The sequence below is a fragment of the Dendrobates tinctorius genome, unplaced genomic scaffold, assembly GCF_039654945.1.
Source record: "Dendrobates tinctorius isolate UK_male_01 unplaced genomic scaffold, ASM3965494v1 ptg000006l, whole genome shotgun sequence".
NCBI classification, from domain to species: Eukaryota; Metazoa; Chordata; class Amphibia; order Anura; family Dendrobatidae; genus Dendrobates; species Dendrobates tinctorius.
Genome location: NW_027361674.1, coordinates 3,386,683 through 3,406,346, shown reverse-complemented (window position 1 = coordinate 3,406,346; position 19,664 = coordinate 3,386,683). Strand labels below are relative to the sequence as shown.

At 43.0% G+C, this 19,664-nt stretch overlaps 1 protein-coding gene across 2 annotated transcripts in view; it reads left to right on the top strand.

The window, feature by feature from the left end:
- The window catches only part of PPP1R13B (protein phosphatase 1 regulatory subunit 13B), a 145,274-nt gene that overhangs the window by 78,909 nt on the left and 46,701 nt on the right, over positions 1 to 19,664 (top strand). The window contains exon 4 of one of the 2 annotated variants that reach the window (XM_073570165.1): positions 879 to 940. In XM_073570165.1, coding sequence (XP_073426266.1) covers positions 879 to 940 — 62 coding nt within the window. Of the gene's footprint in view, positions 1 to 878; positions 941 to 10,169; positions 10,290 to 19,664 lie in introns of those variants that run through there. The other variant, XM_073570186.1, reaches the window with a different exon arrangement.

The window sequence follows — 19,664 nt, the reverse complement described above, 5'->3', positions numbered from 1 at the left end:
GTCACCCCACAAATGGCATTACTTTCTTTGGGCACAGAAGAAATAAATCCTGTTATTCGATTTGTAATGATACATACTTTTTTGGTGACCAAAAATGCTATAGCTTTCTGGTGGCTTAAAACTGATTTACCTTCTTTTGCTGACATTTTAGGTAAATTACGGACTCATAATTCTATGGAGAAAAGATTTGCCTTTATTAATGGTACTCTCCATAAATATCACACTAAATGGGATGTTTGGAATTTGAAATTTTCTTAATTTATGTTATCTAACACTCTACTGTAAACTCAATATGACAATGTTGGTTCCTTTTTTGAGAGGATTGCATTCAAGCGATGTATTATATTTGTTTCTTATGTACACTACTTGTATTAAACAATTTTATTTAATGTGTGATGTAACACGTAGAGTAGAGTTCTCTACTTTTTACTTTGTCCATTTACCCTTTCCTCTATACTTGAAACTTTAATAAAAATATTTAAACAAATAAACAGAGTTTTAGCATTGACTCAAATTCTGTGGTTTCGTGTGGGATCTGGAGCCACAGCTGCTACAAAAATACATTTGTCCTATTTTGGGTAAAAGGAATAAAATGACAATAAAGGACTAACATTCTTTTACAACTATGAGAACAATAGCTCTTGAAGGGGAGGCGATCCTGCGTCTGGAGTGGGGGGCAGCAGTACAACATATTCTCTCATACATTTCTATTCTTATTCATTTCTAGGTGTCATATTTTTCTTTAATTGGTAAAGAAAATGTTTTTTTTTTCATAATTTCACGTTACAATCTTTTCTTTCACAGGTCACTTAAAAAATAAATAAAAGTGTGCCAACTTGTAGGTTTTAATTTTATTTTTTTCTCCTTCTTATTTTCAGCTGCTCGTCAGGCTCCAAATCAGAGGAATGGACTGACTGGAGAGAAGCGTCTTGAAAATGGGGTAAGACAAGTTATCACTTAAACTATTGTATTTGATGATTGGGCCTCTGCCGGGGCTCATTACTGCCACCATGACGTGCAGGTTGCCTGTGATCCCACCATGGTGTCCTGGCTTTTCTTAGGCTATGTGCACAGGATGCGTTTTTGATGCGTTTTCGCTGCATTTTTTTACACACGTAAATGGTTCAAAAATTCAATGGAATACTAATGCAATTCTTATTGATGACAATGCTGAAGTGTTGTGCACATGATCCGGAAATCTCCATACTTATTCGCAGCCTTTTATTTTCTGCAGCATGTCAATTTTTTTGCGTTTATGCAGCTTTTTTGACTCATGGAGTCAGTCAAATCTGCTGCAAAAACGCAGGTGTAAGGCTGGTTTCACACTAGCGTTTTTTGCCAGCAGCGCACGCCGCTGCTAAGCCCTGCCCCCTGCCCGACCCCCTCCAGTCATCTCCGCCTAGTATCGCACACGGCTGCATGTGATGCGCTGCTTCCTTTTGACGGTGCGCGCCGAACGCACCATGTTTCATTTTGGAGCGCTCGGAGCACCGTCAAAAGGGCGCAGCGCACGCTAAATTCTACTAGCGCACGGTCTGCGCACCCTATGCTAAAGATAGGGTGTGCAGATCGCATGCAGCCGTGTGCGATACTAGGCGGAGATGACCGGAGGGGGCGGGCAGGGGGTGGGGCATAGCGGCGGCATGCGCTGCTGGCAAAAAAATGCTAGTGTGAAACTAGCCTAAAAAGATTTGCATATTTGCTGCAGATTTGCTGCCGAAAGCGCTGCAGAATTGTCAAAGATAATGATATCACATGGAGGAAAAGTGTGTGGGCGGAGAATGTGTGTGAGCGAAGAATATGTGCGTGTGTCTGTGTGTGTCTGCATGTGTACTCATGCGACGAACAGCCCGTAGTTATTTGTACTTAGGTGTCGTCTGATGGGACTACTACTTTCATCTGGCTATGTCTTCTGTCACATATAACAGTGACCACATGAGCCGATAATGGGAGAATAGTCTCATCGTCCAGCACCTGTGTTCAATTGTAAATAAAAAAAAAATAAATAACATTTTTTTTTTTATTACATACATATTCAGATACAAAATAAACACTCACCGAAGTCTAATCCCCGATGCCCGTGTCTCCTGCAAACAATCAAAAATAATAAACCAACATATTCTCACCTTTACAACGTAGTCCATTTAATACCGAGTGTCCCACGGTGATCTCACATGTAGAGTTCATCAGCTGATCAGCTCCGCTTCTCATTCAGCGGTGCCGTGAGTGAGAGCACCGGAGCTGATGAACCCTGGTGAACTCTCTAACGGCAGCTCAGTGATAGACTGCGGGAGCGATTACCTTCTGTCAGTGTATCGCCGGAGGCCGGGTAGAGCAGTCACGTCTCCCGACGTGATAAGCCCCCGATGTAACCTGTAGATAAGCCCCCGATGTAACCTGAAAGAAGAAAAACGAGTTATACTCACCGGGGGGCAGTCCGGTCCGGTTTTGGTCCAATGGGTGTCGCGGTCCGGTCCAGCGCCTCCCATCTTGTAGCGGTGACGTCCTCTTCTTGGCTTCCCGTCGTGGCTCCGGCGCAGGCGCACTGCTGCTCTGCCCTGGCGGGGGGGCACCCCCTTTCTGGAGATAGATCTGAATCCCACCTGTGGGACAAGCGCCTATCAGACACTTACAGCATATTCTGTGGATGTGCCATAAATGTTTAAGGTGGGACCACCCTTTTAAAGGACTTTGTACGTGGACATAGTTTACAGTCATTTTCTCCAACTTGTGGCTTTCCTGTAGTTAAGCACCATAAGTCCCAGCCCACCTTGTCCTTCTGAGGCTGCAGAAAATTGTAGTCACCTGATATCTTCTATTGGCCTTTTATGTTTTTGACTGTTTAGGTGGCTTTTATATGATGGCTTGGGACTTTCTATTACGGTAGTTTGTGCTTTTCCCAGCGATCTCCTTCTGTTAGACTTTGCTTTACTTTTATTGTATATATTCTCTGATTTCACCACCACTTGTTAGGAATATTTAGCCCCTGGTATCGATTGATTTATGGACTTTAATGTATAGTTTCACGTTTGGTGCTAAATAAATGTGAACCACTTTGAGGGTTTTTGCTGACTATAGAAGGTTATGCTCCCTTAAGTAATCTATAGATTTCTAGCTATATATATATATATATATATATATATATATATATATATATATATATATATATATATGCTAGCCCGACAGATGCAGGTTGGGCACTGTTAGGTCTGTGGACCCACCGTTTAGCACACTATTTTACCTACATTCGTGCGGGTTGGAAACGTCTTCCTACGGTCTAACACTTGCTTAGATACAGGCACGGCAGTCGCGTGCATATTTCGGGTTTATTTTGGCAACGACAAGGCTTGAATTACTAAATCGATGCCGGAAGGAAATTAAAAATTAATTAAGTTACATAACTTCTTGTGCAGGGTTAGAAAGTAACTTTTCCTGCAAGTCGTGTACTTTTCATTCTGCGCAGCAGCCAATCCGACGTGGCATGGCACCATGATATTTTGCACTCAGGTAATTAAAACAGCGCATGTCTGTGCCCGCTATACGAGAACAGCGTTGATTCCCTTTGTTAAGGGCTTTGCCACCTCGGTTAAGCTGTTTTCTGAAATGTGTGGCTGTGTTTTTTTATGGCTTTAAACTATAATTCTAGTGTCAGGTCATATCATTTGGGCGGACAAACAATTGCCAGCAAAGACATATTTTTTTTTTTTTGGTAAATGTGACATTATTATCAGGGCTGTGGAGTCGGTAAGCCAAACCTGCGACTCCGACTCCTCAATTTCCCTTACACCTTACACCGACTCCCGCATATATTGCTTATATTTAAGTGAAAAATTTATTGTAGTACAATGTGTACATCAGACATTAAATCATTTTTATGATCCAATAATCAAGATATTTAGATAGAACATATCTATTTATTGGAATCCAACTTTAGAACACAAAAAACTGTAATAAATTGTAAATATGTAATACACTATGTAATATCGATTACATATATAGAGTACAGACCAAAAGTTTGGATACACCTCATTCAAAAAGAGTTTTCTTTATTTTCATGACTATGAAAATTGTAGATTCACTCTGAAGGCATCAAAACTATGAATTAACACATGTGGAATTATATAATTAACAAAAAAGTGTGAAACAACTGAAAATATGTCTTATATTCTAGGTTCTTCAAAGAAGCCACCTTTTGCTTTGATTACTGCTTTGCACACTCTTGGCATTCTCTTGATGAGCTTCAAGAGGTAGTCACCGGAAATGGTCTTCCAACAGTCTTGAAGGAGTTCCCAGAGATGCTTAGCACTTGTTGGCCCTTTTGCCTTTACTCTGCGGTCCAGCTCACCCCAAACCATCTGAATTGGGTTCAGGTCTGGTGACTGTGGAGGCCAGGTCATCTGGCGTAGCACCCCATCACTCTCCTTCTTGGTCACATAGCCCTTACACAGCCTGGAGGTGTGTTTGGGGTCATTGTCCTGTTGAAAAATAAATGATGGTCCAACTAAACGCAAACCGGATGGGAATAGCATGCCGCTGCAAGATGCCGTGGTAGTCATGCTGGTTCAGTATGCCTTCAATTTTTAATAAATCCCCAACAGTGTCACCAGCAAAGCACCCCCACACCATCACACCTCCTCCTCCATGCTTCACTGTGGGAACTAGGCATGTAGAGTCCATCCATGCAACTTTTCTGCCTCGCACAAAGACACGGTGGTTGGAACCAAAGATCTCAAATGTGGACTCAAAAGACCAAACCACAGATTTCCACTGGTCTAATGTCCATTCCTTGTGTTCTTTAGCCCAAACAAGTCTCTTCTGCTTGATGCCTGTCCTTAGCAGTGGTTTCCTAGCAGCTATTTTACCATGAAGGCCTGCTGCACAAAGTCTCCTTTTAACAGTTGTTGTAGAGATGTGTCTGCTGCTTAGAACTCTGTGTGGCATTGACCTGGTCTCTAATCTGAGCTGCTGTTAACCTGCGATTTCTGAGGCTGGTGACTCGGATGAACTTATCCTCTGCAGCAGAGGTGACTCTTGGTCTTCCTTTCCTGGGGCGGTCCTCATGTGAGCCAGTTTCTTTGTAGCGCTTGATGGTTTTTTCCACTGCACTTGGGGACACTTTCAAACTTTTCCCAATTTTTCGGACTGACTGACCTTCATTTCTTAAAGTAATGATGGCCACTCGTTTTTCTTTACTTGGCTGCTTTTTTTCTTGCCATAATACAAATTCTAACAGTCTATTCAGTAGGACTATCAGCTGTGTATCCACCAGACTTATGCACAACAAAACTGATGGTCCCAACCCCATTTATAAGGCAAGAAATCCCACTTATTAAACCTGACAGGGCACACCTGTGAAGTGAAAACCATTTCCGGTGACTACCTCTTGAAGCTCATCAAGAGAATGCCAAGAGTGTGCAAAGCAGTAATCAAAGCAAAAGGTGACTACTTTGAAGAACCTAGAATATAAAACCTGGAGGGGGGCAGAACCTCATACTGTTCCACAGGACCTCATACTGCACACCTCAGCTGCTGCAGAAGCTCATACTGCACACCCCTACACTTGAAAATAAAGCCTTCACCTTAAGATGTGGTGATGAATGCAGTCTATTTATTCCAACTATCAATTGATGTTGATGTGTTACTGGGCATCCTTTTGGGCAGGTATGAGGTGTACCTGACTGGTGCTAAAAAAAAAAAAAAAAAAAAGGAGTGTTAGTCTGTGTGCTCTCCGGCTTTCATTCTTTTTGGTACAGATATGATATGGATAGACAGATATGGATAAATGGATATATAGAGCAGATTTCTAATCTGCTTTTGCTATTGAAAACATTATCTATGAGCTCAAAAATCTTTCAGGTGATGCGGTTTTTTAAAAAGCTGATCTGCTTTTGCAGCTGAAAAATGTATCCTCAAAAAACGCAGGAAAAACGCTGTGTGTGAATGTAGCCTTAGATCAGGAATAGAACAGTCATTTATAGGACATTTCCTAACTTTCCCAAATTCCTATGAAAAAATATTCGGCACATTCTGCATTGAACTACTGTACACAATTTATATATTTTAGGAGTCGGTCCATTTTATACCAACTCCGACTCCACCAAAATAAGCACCGACTCCGACTCCACAGCCCTGATTATTATTTCTGAAAATGGGATCTAAGAATGGACCTAGGGTTCCCCAAAATAGCCAGGTGCAAGAGGGGGTGGCTGGTGCATTTGCTATTGTGGCATATGTGACGTGTAGAGGACTTTACCTTCAGGAGCTGTAATCAGGGCTGTGGAGTCGGAGTCGTGGAGTCGGAGTCGGAGTTAGTTTTGGCTGGAGTCGGAGTCGGTAGAAATGTACCGACTCCGACTCCAGCTATAAAAAAAATGTATTAATATTTCATAATTGAACTTTCATATGAATTTTATAAATGTTACTCAAATATATATGTTCTATCAAACTATGAACAACAGTGATAAGCAGTTCTGCTGGAGATAGAGACATTTCTTACTTCTTGTGTGTCACTGTTCTCCACTGCCCTTATCTAATCTTATACTTGGTTAACCTCATGCTGCCCCAACCCCCCTACTTACAATGTATGAAAGTGAAAATGTGTTGCAAATTCTTAGTAGTAAAGCTTCTCCTCTAGACTAGATCATACTAGGTGTGCATCTTCCAAGCATCTCACAGCTGCCTGCTACTCAGAAGAGGAAGACTGTAAGAAGTATTATCCTTTCAACAAACTTTGCATCAGTTAACTGTGAGTACATGAGGAATAATAACAGTATTACTGACCACTATATCAGTTGTACGACCTGGCAATAATTTTGTACAATTGTTTTTAGGAAAAACAATTGTCATTTGGATTGTGAATGCAGAATTAAAAACCTGAGAATGTCAAAGAAGCATCACATTAAATCAGCTGTATTTGAACATTTCACCATTACTCAAGATAGAAAACATTATGTCTGTCAGTGTATGACAAATGATCCAGACGAAAACAAATGCTGTGAAGCCAAGATGAGTGCATATTCAGGCAAAGATAAAAATGCTCCTACCAGAGCTTCTAATCTAAAGAGACATTTACAGCGCTTTCATCCAGAAGTACTGAAAGCAGTGGATGAGAAAGACTGCATCCAAACCAATGAACCAGTGCCCAGCTCTTCCAGCCAAACAAAGGAGCAGAGATCTTTGCAGCCATCAGTTGCAAGATATTTTGTCAGTGACAAAGTTACTGTGACAATGACAGTAGATACATTTAAAAAACAGATCATAGAGCTTGTTGTAAAGGATAGTGTGCCTATTTCATTATTTTCACGACCAGCTTTTATGTGTCTGAATGGGGAAATGGCCCGCAAGCTTGGTGTTTCTCTGGAGAGAGAGAGTATTAGAAAATTAGTAATCGAAGAAGCTTTTAAACAAAAGGAAGAACTTAAAAAAACTCTCAAGGGACGCTTTCTGTTTCTTAAAATGGATGCCTGCACACGTCACAGAGTGAACTATTTTGCCATCAATGTCCGATTTGTTTGTGACAAAAATGAAATAGTTACCAAGACATTGGCAGTAAAAGACACCAAAGCTCATCACACCAGTGAGTTTCTCCAGGTCTTGGTGGAAAAGGTTCTGCAAGACTATGAACTTAAAAAAGAGCAAGTTCTTTCTGTCGTAACTGACAATGCTTCAAATATGATAAGTACTATTAAGCTAATGAATGAGAGTAATGATGGTGACCAGCAGCTAGAAGAACATTCTGGGTCCACAGACACAGAAATGTTTGAAATAGAGGAACACAGTATTGTAACTGAGGAGCAAACTGAAGTTGCTTCAGATGAACAGCAACATGATAGTTTAGATGATCTTGTTGAAACTGTGTCAATATGTTCTTTCATTCATCACATGTGCTGTGTTGTGCATACGCTACAGCTGGCTATAAGAGACAGTCTGCAAGAAGGACATGCTGCTGCACTGATTGGAAAGGTGAGAAAATTGGCTACTGTTGCCAGAACCCCTAAAGTTGACTCAATTTTGAAGAGACTTGCTGGAAAAGGGGCAATTATTGATCAAGCCACACGATGGGGCAGTACTTACTTAATGATTCAGCGCTTGGTTGAACTGAAAACCTTTCTTGTAGACATGGCTAACCCTCAACTGACGCTAAATGAAAGTCAGTGGAATCAGGTGACTGAGCTGGAAAAATTGCTAGAGCACCCATTTACAGTGACTAAAAAATTACAAGCAGAGGACTTAACTCCAGGTATTTTCTTAAAGGAGTGGAAGAACCTGATGTTTCGCCTGTCCCAAAGAGGAGGGTTAATTGCAAGTGGCATTGCTACATCAATGAAACGGAGAGAGGAGCTACTATTACAAAATAACATTCTTTTGGCAGCTGTTTATGTAGACCCAATGCATCGGATTCTTCTAGATGATCAACAGCTAAGTAAAGGAAAAGAAGCTCTGTTTGAAATAGCAGTAAGGATGAAAGGGTTGCAGAACAGTCAGGAGGAACAAGAAGAATTTGGTCGTCCTGCCACATCTTCACCCTCATCATCAACTGATGAATTTAATTTCGAAAAATATTTGGATCACAAGGACCGTGCAAAGCGTTCCCGCATAGAAGAGTCATCCCCATCAAGGAACACAGCCAGTACATTTCAGCAGAATTTTTCATGTGCACTAAAAGAAATTGAGAAATTTGACCGTTCATCAAAAATAACAGTGCAACAAGCGATTCCTCTGTAGCCTGACATTGTCAGAGATGTTGCCCGAGTGGTTACTGCTTTGCCACCAACACAAGTTAGTGTAGAGAGGTTGTTCTCTGCTCTCAAAATAATTAGATCAGATTTGAGGGCATCCATGAAGGAGGATCTGACAGAGGCAATACTTTTTCTGAGGACAAATTTATAGATTTCTTCTTATTAACTGCATAAAAGTGTTTATTGCATATTTACTTACAGTTTAGAAAAGTTTATAAAAGTTATTTGCTATATTCTAATTGTATTCTAATAAATGTAGTTTTTGCTCTAAGTGGTCTGATTACTTATATGATGGTGAGAAACTGAATAAGCACGATGTTTAATATTTTACAACAGTAAATTTGTTGTTATGAATTGGCCATTTATGAAGGAGTCGGAGCCGGAGTCGGAGTCGGAGCCTGATAAAATCCAGGAGTCGGAGTCGCAACTGTGGCTTACCGACTCCACAGCCCTGGCTGTAATAATAATCATTGTTTAGTCATCTGGGAACTTATGCCACTCTTACCTAATTTAAAAAGGACTTATCAGAGGCCGTCACACCTATCCAGATTACTCCCAAACACGTTAGTCAAATTGCGTGTCTGGTTTATCCTAAATCATGTGGCATGACTCTTTGAAGGGTCTATAACAAATTATTGCTACTTTCAGTAAGTGGCCCTAGAGTTCAAGTACTCTGCCCTTTATCTCGCCCCTTGCCTCTCCCTTTTCCTCTGCCCTTGCCCCCCTTTTCCTCGGCCCTTGACCGCTTTTCCACTCTATTAGAAAATTTCAGCCCCCGAAAGTAATATTTCTAGTTATTTAGATCCAGAACACTCCATGAATAGCTGTGGCCGGTCATCTGCAATTCCACGACTCGCACGTTACGTGTCTTCTTCCCCAATTCCTTATGGTTTGAAATTGTCAGCTCTTGAACAGCCGCTTTCTCAATTAGTGAGTGCACCAAGCCCCACGTCCCCGGAGATTGTTTGTACCTGATGAAAATTCATTTTGTTCAAATCTCTCTTTGGATAAATGCAAATGCTATGTAAAAGGAAGATGCCCGCACATTACCAGCAGAGATGCGGGTGGGTGGGGATGTGATGTGCTGCATGCAGACCTCGCGCAGCTAGTACAGACTGTGCAGGACATGACGCTGATGGGAGCTGACAGCTAGCTTGATCTTGCCTTGATTAGGTGTCTGACTGCTGGCAAAATCCACTAGTCTTTTCCATTCACTGGTTGCTGATCCATGCACAAGGACAGATTTTCATATTGATAAAGCCGTGCGCCAATGGGCCGGACACCACCGCAGTGTGAAATTACAATTTACTTTTCCTGGAGTTCAGCTCGGGAGCACGAAAGACTTTCTATGCTGTAGTTATATTTTCCTTCCTGCTCCACATGGTTTGATTTAGTTTTTTTTTTTTTTTCAAAATCTCGTGACTATTCCTTAAAATAAAACTGATCATGGAGCTGACCCACTTGGAGAGCGTTCAGGAGATCACCTCTGATGGAGCATTCAGCAAGATCAAAGTGTCCTCCTATACGGTCACATGGGGGAGCGTCACAACGGTAACAGAAGGCTCAGTACAGTATACCTTGTGTTTTCTGGGATTATTTGTAGATGTATTATACTCTGTGTGATGTCTCTGTTGCCTCCAGTTGGTGAAGCATCTACATTACTTCTAAGTGTTGTAGATTTCATTGTGTGCCTTATATGTGCCGCTCTCAGAGAGAAACGGTGTTCAGCCATGCTCAATGAACTGTATAGCTTTCTTTTATGTCTGTCTGTCTTGTATCTTTTTCATATCTATAGATCTTATATCTTTCCCCTATTTATTTTGTATCTGGCTTGTATCTCTCTTCTATCTTCTATTTATCTCATGTCTATCTTCTTATGCTTCCCCCTATCTGTTATCTCTCTCGCATCTATCACTGTGCTATCTCTATGCTATCTCTGTGTTTTCAACTCTGCAAGCTTATATCTGGTAACCAGCTTTTCCAATCTCTGCTCTGAATCCACTCCTGTGTCTCCATTCAATGTCAGCAAGCAGTTAATCCTGAATGCTATCTCTGTGTTTTCAACTCTGCAAGCTTATATATGGTAACCAGCTTTTCCAGTCTCTGCTCTGAATCCACTCCTGTGTCTCCATTCAATGTCAGCAAGCAGTTAATCCTGAATGCTATCTCTGTGTTTTCAACTCTGCAAGCTTATATATGGTAACCAGCTTTTCCAGTCTCTGCTCTGAATCCACTCCTGTGTCTCCATTCAATGTCAGCAAGCAGTTAATCCTGAATGCTATCTCTGTGTTTTCAACTCTGCAAGCTTATATATGGTAACCAGCTTTTCCAGTCTCTGCTCTGAATCCACTCCTGTGTCTCCATTCAATGTCAGCAAGCATTTAATCCTGAATGCTATCTCTGTGTTTTCAACTCTGCAAGCTTATATATGGTAACCTGCTTTTCCAGTCTCTGCTCTGAATCCACTCCTGTGTCTCCATTCAATGTCAGCAAGCAGTTAATCCTGAATGCTATCTCTGTGTTTTCAACTCTGCAAGCTTATATATGGTAACCAGCTTTTCCAGTCTCTGCTCTGAATCCACTCCTGTGTCTCCATTCAATGTCAGCAAGCAGTTAATCCTGAATGCTATCTCTGTGTTTTCAACTCTGCAAGCTTATATCTGGTAACCAGCTTTTCCAATCTCTGCTCTGAATCCACTCCTGTGTCTCCATTCAATGTCAGCAAGCAGTTAATCCTGAATGCTATCTCTGTGTTTTCAACTCTGCAAGCTTATATATGGTAACCAGCTTTTCCAGTCTCTACTCTGAATCCACTCCTGTGTCTCCATTCAATGTCAGCAAGCAGTTAATCCTGAATGCTATCTCTGTGTTTTCAACTCTGCAAGCTTATATATGGTATATAGTTTTTTTTCAACTTACTCTGCTTGTCCCCTTATGTTGTGAGGTCAAGAAACTTTTCAAAGTGCTTTATGATCCATGTAGTGCTGGACATGTGTTTATTTGACCACAACATTTTATTGGGTCCTGGTGTCTCAATTTAGTGTGATTGATTAACGAGAAGAGAGAGAGGCAAAAAAAAAAAAAAAAAGTTCTAAGTCTTATCCTCCTATATATTCAGACATAGCTTGGGGATAGCATTTATGCAGGGGGCATTTATGCACACTTTATCGAAGTACAGTTTATCAAAGTACTGGCAGTTATAACATGGATGTTAGACAGGGCAGGAGACAGGTAAGACATTTATATACATCTACTCCCTGTACATTAGGAGTACAACAAATATATACCATATGCATTTGTGTAATTTATATCCTGGCCGCTGCATTCACACACATCCACCGCCCTGGCATTAACTCTCTACACTCCATCCACATTGGCCCCTCGCTTCTTTCCTCTCCTATGTATAGCACTCATGCTCTTTTCACGTTGTTAAATTGCACAGATCCAGTCAGTCCCACCATTCGACATCAGAGACGCTCTCACAAATCACTTAACCATCTGCTCACTCTTTCTATCCTCCTTCTCCTAGTCGCAGGAGACATTGCTCCCAACCCTGGTCCCCCATGTTATAGAGAGTCAAACCCCCCGACTGCTACACTTAGAAACCCCTCTAATCTTATTAATATTCCCTGCATGCCATCTGTCTCTCTTAATTGTGCACTTTGGAATTCTCGCTCAGTGTGTAAAAAACTCTCCTTTATTCATGACTTTTTCCTTTCTAATTCTCTTAACCTCCTGGCTCTTACTGAAACCTGGATCCAGCAGTCAGACACTACCTCTGCTGCTGCTCTTTCATACGGGGGGCTTCACTTCTCTCATACCCCAAGATCAGACAGTAGAGCTGGTGGAGGCGTTGGTCTGCTCCTATCACCAAAATGTACCTTTCAGGTTATCCCTCAAGTACCCTCACTTGTCTTCCCTTCTTTTGAGGTCCATGCCGTCAGACTCTACACCCCCTTCTCCATGCGAGTGGCGGTGGTGTATCGTCCTCCCGGCCCCTCCCATCAGTTCCTGGATCATTTTGCCACTTGGCTTCCACATTTTCTCTCCTGTGACATCCCTACCCTCATCATGGGAGATTTCAACATCCCCATTGCTCTTCCCCTCTCACCATCTGCTACTCACCTTTTATCTCTAACCTCCTCGTTTGGCCTTTCGCAGCTTACTAATTCTCCAACGCATGAAGACGGAAACTCCCTCGACTTGGTCTTCTCTCGGCTTTGTGCAGTGGATGATTTTGCAAACTCCCCTCTCCCGCTCTCTGACCACAATCTTCTTTCATTCTCTATCAAGAACTGCCAGGCTGCTCAGGTCACCCCCACTGTCCAGACTTATAGAAACATACAGGCCATTAACACCCAGAAACTTATGAAGAACTTGCAGTCTTCATTGGCCCCTATCTCCTCCCTCTCATGTCCTGATTCTGCATTGAAGCATTACAATGAAACACTTCAAACTTCCCTGGATGAATTTGCACCCCCTATAAATAGAACACCACAACGCAGACGGCGACAACCCTGGCACACGGTGCAAACACGTTTACTGCAGCGGTGCTCCAGGTGCGCCGAACGTCTGTGGAGAAAATCCAATCTACCCGAAGATTTCATCCATTTTAAGTTTATGCTTAGAACATACAACACTGCCCTTCACCTCTCAAAACAAACCTATTTCAACACCCTCATCACCTCACTGTCCAATAACCCGAAACGTCTCTTTGACACTTTTCATTCTCTACTCAATCCAAGAGTACAGGCCCCAACCACGGAGCTCCGAGCTGACGATCTGGCCAATTACTTCAAAGAAAAAATTGACCAGATCCGACAGGAAATTATCTCCCAATCACCTCATACCATGCACTGTCCTCCCTCCCCCACTGCATCTAACTCACTCTCTGATTTTGAACCAGTCACAGAAGAAGAAGTAAGCAGGCTCCTTGCATCTTCTCGCCCAACTACTTGCACCAGTGACCCATTTCCGTCACAGCTCCTCCAGTCCCTTTCCCCTGCTGTCACCCCTCACCTAACTAAAATATTTAACCTCTCTCTCTCTTCTGGTATTTTTCCCTCCTCATTTAAGCATGCCATCATACATCCACTACTTAAAAAACCATCCCTCGACCAAAACTGTGCCGCTAACTATAGACCTGTCTCTAATCTTCCCTTCATCTCTAAACTCCTGGAACGCCTGGTCCACTCCCGTCTTATCCGCTATCTCTCAGAAAACTCTCTTCTCGACCCTCTCCAATCCGGTTTCCGCTCTTTACACTCCACTGAAACGGCCCTCACTAAAGTCTCTAATGATCTGCTAACAGCTAAATCAAATGGTCACTACTCCATGCTAGTTCTCTTGGATCTCTCTGCAGCATTCGACACTGTGGATCATCAGCTCCTCCTCACTATGCTCCGTTCCATTGGCCTCAAGGATACCGTTCTCTCCTGGTTCTCCTCCTATCTCTCCGACCGCTCCTTTACTGTATCTTTTGCCAGTTCCTCCTCCTCTCATCTTCCCCTTACTGTTGGGGTCCCCCAAGGATCGGTTCTAGGCCCCCTCCTCTTCTCCTTGTACACTGCCCCTATTGGTAAAACAATCAGTAGATTTGGTTTCCAGTACCATCTCTATGCTGATGACACCCAATTATACGCTTCTTCTCCTGACATCACGCCAGCCTTTCTAGAAAACACCGGCGATTGTCTAAACGCTGTGTCTAATATCATGTCCTCACCATATCTGAAACTGAACCTGTCAAAGACTGAACTCCTGGTGTTTCCTCCCTCTACTAATGTACCTATACCCGACATTGCCATTTCTGTGTGTGGTTCCACTATTACTCCCCAGCAACAGGCCCGCTGTCTTGGGGTCATACTTGATTCCGAGCTTTCCTTTGCCCCCCACATTCGATCACTGGCTCGCTCTTGTCATCTGCACCTCAAAAACATTTCTAGAATTCGACCTTTTCTTACCTTTGACTCTGCAAAAACTCTTACTGTTTCTCTTATTCATTCTCGTCTCAACTATTGTAACTCTCTTCTAATCGGTCTCCCTCTTACCAAACTCTCCCCTCTCCAATCTGTCTTAAATGCTGCAGCCAGGATCATATTCCTCACCAATCGTTACACCGATGCCTCTACCTTGTGCCAGTCATTACACTGGCTACCCATCCACTCCAGAATTCAGTATAAACTTATTACCCTCACTCACAAAGCCCTCCATGGCTCAGCACCACCCTACATCTCCTCCCTTGTTTCAGTATACCACCCTACCCGCGCCCTCCGTTCTGCTGATGACCTGAGGTTAGCATCCTCAATAGTCAGAACCTCCCACTCCCGTCTCCAAGACTTTACACGTGCCGCGCCAATTCTTTGGAATGCACTTCCCAGGTCAATACGATTAGTCCCCAATCCCCACAATTTTAAGCGTGTCCTGAAAACGCATTTATTCAGACTGGCCTATCGCCTCAACACATTAACCTAATCTATCCCTGTGTGGCAGAGCCAAAAGTCTTACCATAACCAGGTTCCCCGCATCATTCTCCCACATGCTTTATGCATCCATTAGCCCTCTGTGTCCGTACTGTCACACACCTAACATTATGGCTGGTCCATACAATCAGGGCAACTGTTACCACCCACCTTTCGTGTCTACCTCTTTCCTCATAGACTGTAAGCTTGCGAGCAGGGCCCTCTTTCCTCTTGGTATTTGCTATAATCTACTGTATGTGATTATTGTTATGCTGTAATGTCTATTGTCTGTACAAATCCCCTCTGAAATGTAAAGTGCTGCGGAATATGTCGGCGCTATAAAAATAAAATTTATTATTATTATTATTATCTATCTTCTGTATTTCAGACCTGTTTACTCTATATTTTACTTTCTCGCTCCCTCTGTGGCTTTCTCTCGCTCCCTCTGTGGCTATCTCTCGCTCCCTCTGTGGCTATCTCTCGCTCCCTCTGTGGCTATCTCTCGCTCCCTCTGTGGCTATCTCTCGATATCTCATTGGTGAACCAATGATCTTTAAGTAAAAGAACAGAATAATCCAGCTCACCGCACTGCCTTGCTGGTAGGATCCAAATCCTGCGCACGGATTTGACTAGGCAGTCAATCAATAGTAGAAAAAAGGGAAGAAAGTTCCAGCGCAAGGAATGGAAAATTAAAAATCCATTTTATTGTGCCAATGCATATTAAAATTCCAGCAGGTACAGCATATCAGTCGGATGACTGCAGAACAACGCGTTTCGACGCCTCGAGGCGTCGAAACGCGTTGTTCTGCAGTCATCCGACTGATATGCTGTACCTGCTGGAATTTTAATATGCATTGGCACAATAAAATGGATTTTTAATTTTCCATTCCTTGCGCTGGAACTTTCTTCCCTTTTTTCTACTAATGATCTTTAAGAGTTCTGTCTCAGCACCTTAGAAAGAAAGCGTCTCTCTGGGCTGTGGAGTTGGACTCGGTATAAAATGGACCTACTCCTAAAAAAAATGTAATAAATTCCGTTCAGTAGTACAATGCAGGATGTGCTGTAAATGTTTTCAGAATAATTTGAGAACGTTATGAAATGTGCTATAAATGTTTGTTCTGTTCCTGATCTAAAGAGCTCTGCTTTAAGTTGAGCTGAATCTGTGCTGCACTTTATGTACATGCTCAGTAGTGACCAGTGCTGTGGAGTTGTAGATGAGATGAATCTGTGCTGCACTTTATGTACATGCTCAGTAGTGACCAGTGCTGTGGAGTTGTAGATGAGATGAATCTGTGCTGCACTTTATGTACATGCTCAGTAGTGACCAGTGCTGTGGAGATGTAGATGAGATGAATCTGTGCTGCCCTTTATGTACTTGCTCAGTAGTGACCAGTGCTGTGGAGTTGTAGATGAGATGAATCTGTGCTGCACTTTATGTACATGCTCAGTAGTGACCAGTGCTGTGGAGTTGTAGATGAGATGAATCTGTGCTTTATGTACACGCTCAGTAGTGACCAGTGCTGTGGAGATGTAGATGAGATGATTCTGTACTGCACTTTATGTACATGCTCAGTAGTGACCAGTGCTGTGGAGTTGTAGATGAGATGAATCTGTGCTGCACTTTATGTACATGCTCAGTAGTGACCAGTGCTGTGGAGTTGTAGATGAGATGAATCTGTGCTGCACTTTATGTACATGCTCAGTAGTGACCAGTGCTGTGGAGTTGTAGATGAGATGAATCTGTGCTGCACTTTATGTACATGCTCAGTAGTGACCAGTGCTGTGGAGTCGTAGATGAGATGAATCTGTGCTGCACTTTATGTACATGCTCAGTAGTGACCAGGGCTGTGGGGTCATAGATGAGATGAATCTGTGCTGCACTTTATGTACAGGCTCAGTAGTGATCAGGGCTGTGCGGTCGTATATGAGATGAATCTGTGCTGCACTTTATGTACAGGCTCAGTAGTGACCAGTGCTGTGGAGATGTAGATGAGATGAATCTGTGCTGCCCTTTATGTACTTGCTCAGTAGTGACCAGTGCTGTGGAGTTGTAGATGAGATGAATCTGTGCTTTATGTACACGCTCAGTAGTGACCAGTGCTGTGGAGATGTAGATGAGATGATTCTGTACTGCACTTTATGTACATGCTCAGTAGTGACCAGTGCTGTGGAGTTGTAGATGAGATGAATCTGTGCTGCCCTTTATGTACACGCTCAGTAGTGACCAGGGCTGTGGAGTTGTAGATGAGATGAATCTGTGCTTTATGTACATGCTCAGTAGTGACCAGTGCTGTGGAGATGTAGATGAGATGAATCTGTGCTGCCCTTTATGTACACGCTCAGTAGTGACCAGGGCTGTGGAGTTGTAGATGAGATGAATCTGTGCTGCACTTTATGTACATGCTCAGTAGTGACCAGGGCTGTGGGGTCATAGATGAGATGAATCTGTGCTGCACTTTATGTACATGCTCAGTAGTGACTGGTGCTGTGTAGTTGTAGATGAGATGAATCTGTGCTGCACTTTATGTACATGCTCAGTAGTGATCAGGGCTGTGGGGTCGTAGATGAGATGAATCTGTGCTGCACTTTATGTACATGTTCAGTAGTGACCAGTGCTGTGGGGTCATAGATGAGATGAATCTGTACTGCACTTTATGTACATGCTCAGTAGTGACTAGTGCTGTGGAGATGTAGATGAGATGAATCTGTGCTGCCCTTTATGTACATGCTCAGTAGTGACCAGTGCTGTGGAGTTGTAGATGAGATGAATCTGTGCTGCCCTTTATGTACACGCTCAGTAGTGACCAGGGCTGTGGAGTTGTAGATGAGATGAATCTGTGCTTTATGTACATGCTCAGTAGTGACCAGTGCTGTGGAGATGTAGATGAGATGAATCTGTGCTGCCCTTTATGTACACGCTCAGTAGTGACCAGGGCTGTGGAGTTGTAGATTAGATGAATCTGTGCTGCACTTTATGTACATGCTCAGTAGTGACCAGTGCTGTGGAGATGTAGATGAGATGAATATGTGCTGCCCTTTATGTACACGCTCAGTAGTGACCAGGGCTGTGGAGTTGTAGATGAGATGAATCTGTGCTTTATGTACACGCTCAGTAGTGACCAGGGCTGTGGAGATGTAGATGAGATGAATCTGTGCTTTATGTACATGCTCAGTAGTGACCAGTGCTGTGGAGATGTAGATGAGATGAATCTGTGCTGCCCTTTATGTACACGCTCAGTAGTGACCAGGGCTGTGGAGTTGTAGATGAGATGAATCTGTGCTTTATGTACACGCTCAGTAGTGACCAGGGCTGTGGAGATGTAGATGAGATGAATCTGTGCTTTATGTACATGCTCAGTAGTGACCAGTGCTGTGGAGATGTAGATGAGATGAATCTGTACTGCACTTTATGTACATGCTCAGTAGTGACCAGTGCTGTGGAGTTGTAGATGAGATCAATCTGTGCTGCCCTTTATGTACACGCTCAGTAGTGACCAGGGCTGTGGAGTTGTAGATGAGATGAATCTGTGCTTTATGTACATGCTCAGTAGTGACCAGTGCTGTGGAGATGTAGATGAGATGAATCTGTGCTGCCCTTTATGTACACGCTCAGTAGTGACCAGGGCTGTGGAGTTGTAGATGAGATGAATCTGTGCTGCACTTTATGTACATGCTCAGTAGTGACCAGTGCTGTGGAGATGTAGATGAGATGAATCTGTGCTGCCCTTTATGTACACGCTCAGTAGTGACCAGGACTGTGGAGTTGTAGATGAGATGAATCTGTGCTTTATGTACACGCTCAGTAGTGACCAGGGCTGTGGAGATGTAGATGAGATGAATCTGTGCTTTATGTACATGCTCAGTAGTGACCAGTGCTGTGGAGATGTAGATGAGATGAATCTGTGCTGCCCTTTATGTACACGCTCAGTAGTGACCAGGGCTGTGGAGTTGTAGATGAGATGAATCTGTGCTTTATGTACACGCTCAGTAGTGACCAGGGCTGTGGAGATGTAGATGAGATGAATCTGTGCTTTATGTACATGCTCAGTAGTGACCAGTGCTGTGGAGATGTAGATGAGATGAATCTGTGCTGCCCTTTATGTACACGCTCAGTAGTGACCAGTGCTGTGGAGTTGTAGATGAGATGAATCTGTGCTGCCCTTTATGTACGTGCTCAGTAGTGGCCAGTGCTGTGGAGTCGTAGATGAGATGAATCTGTGCTGCCCTTTATGTACATGCTCAGTAGTGACCAGTGCTGTGGAGTTGTAGATGAGATGAATCTGTGCTGCACTTTATGTACATGCTCAGTAGTGACCAGGGCTGTGGAGATGTAGATGAGATGAATCTGTACTGCACTTTATGTACATGCTCAGTAGTGACCAGTGCTGTGGAGATGTAGATCAGATGAATCTGTGCTGCACTTTATGTACACGCTCAGTAGTGACCAGGGCTGTGGAGTTGTAGATGA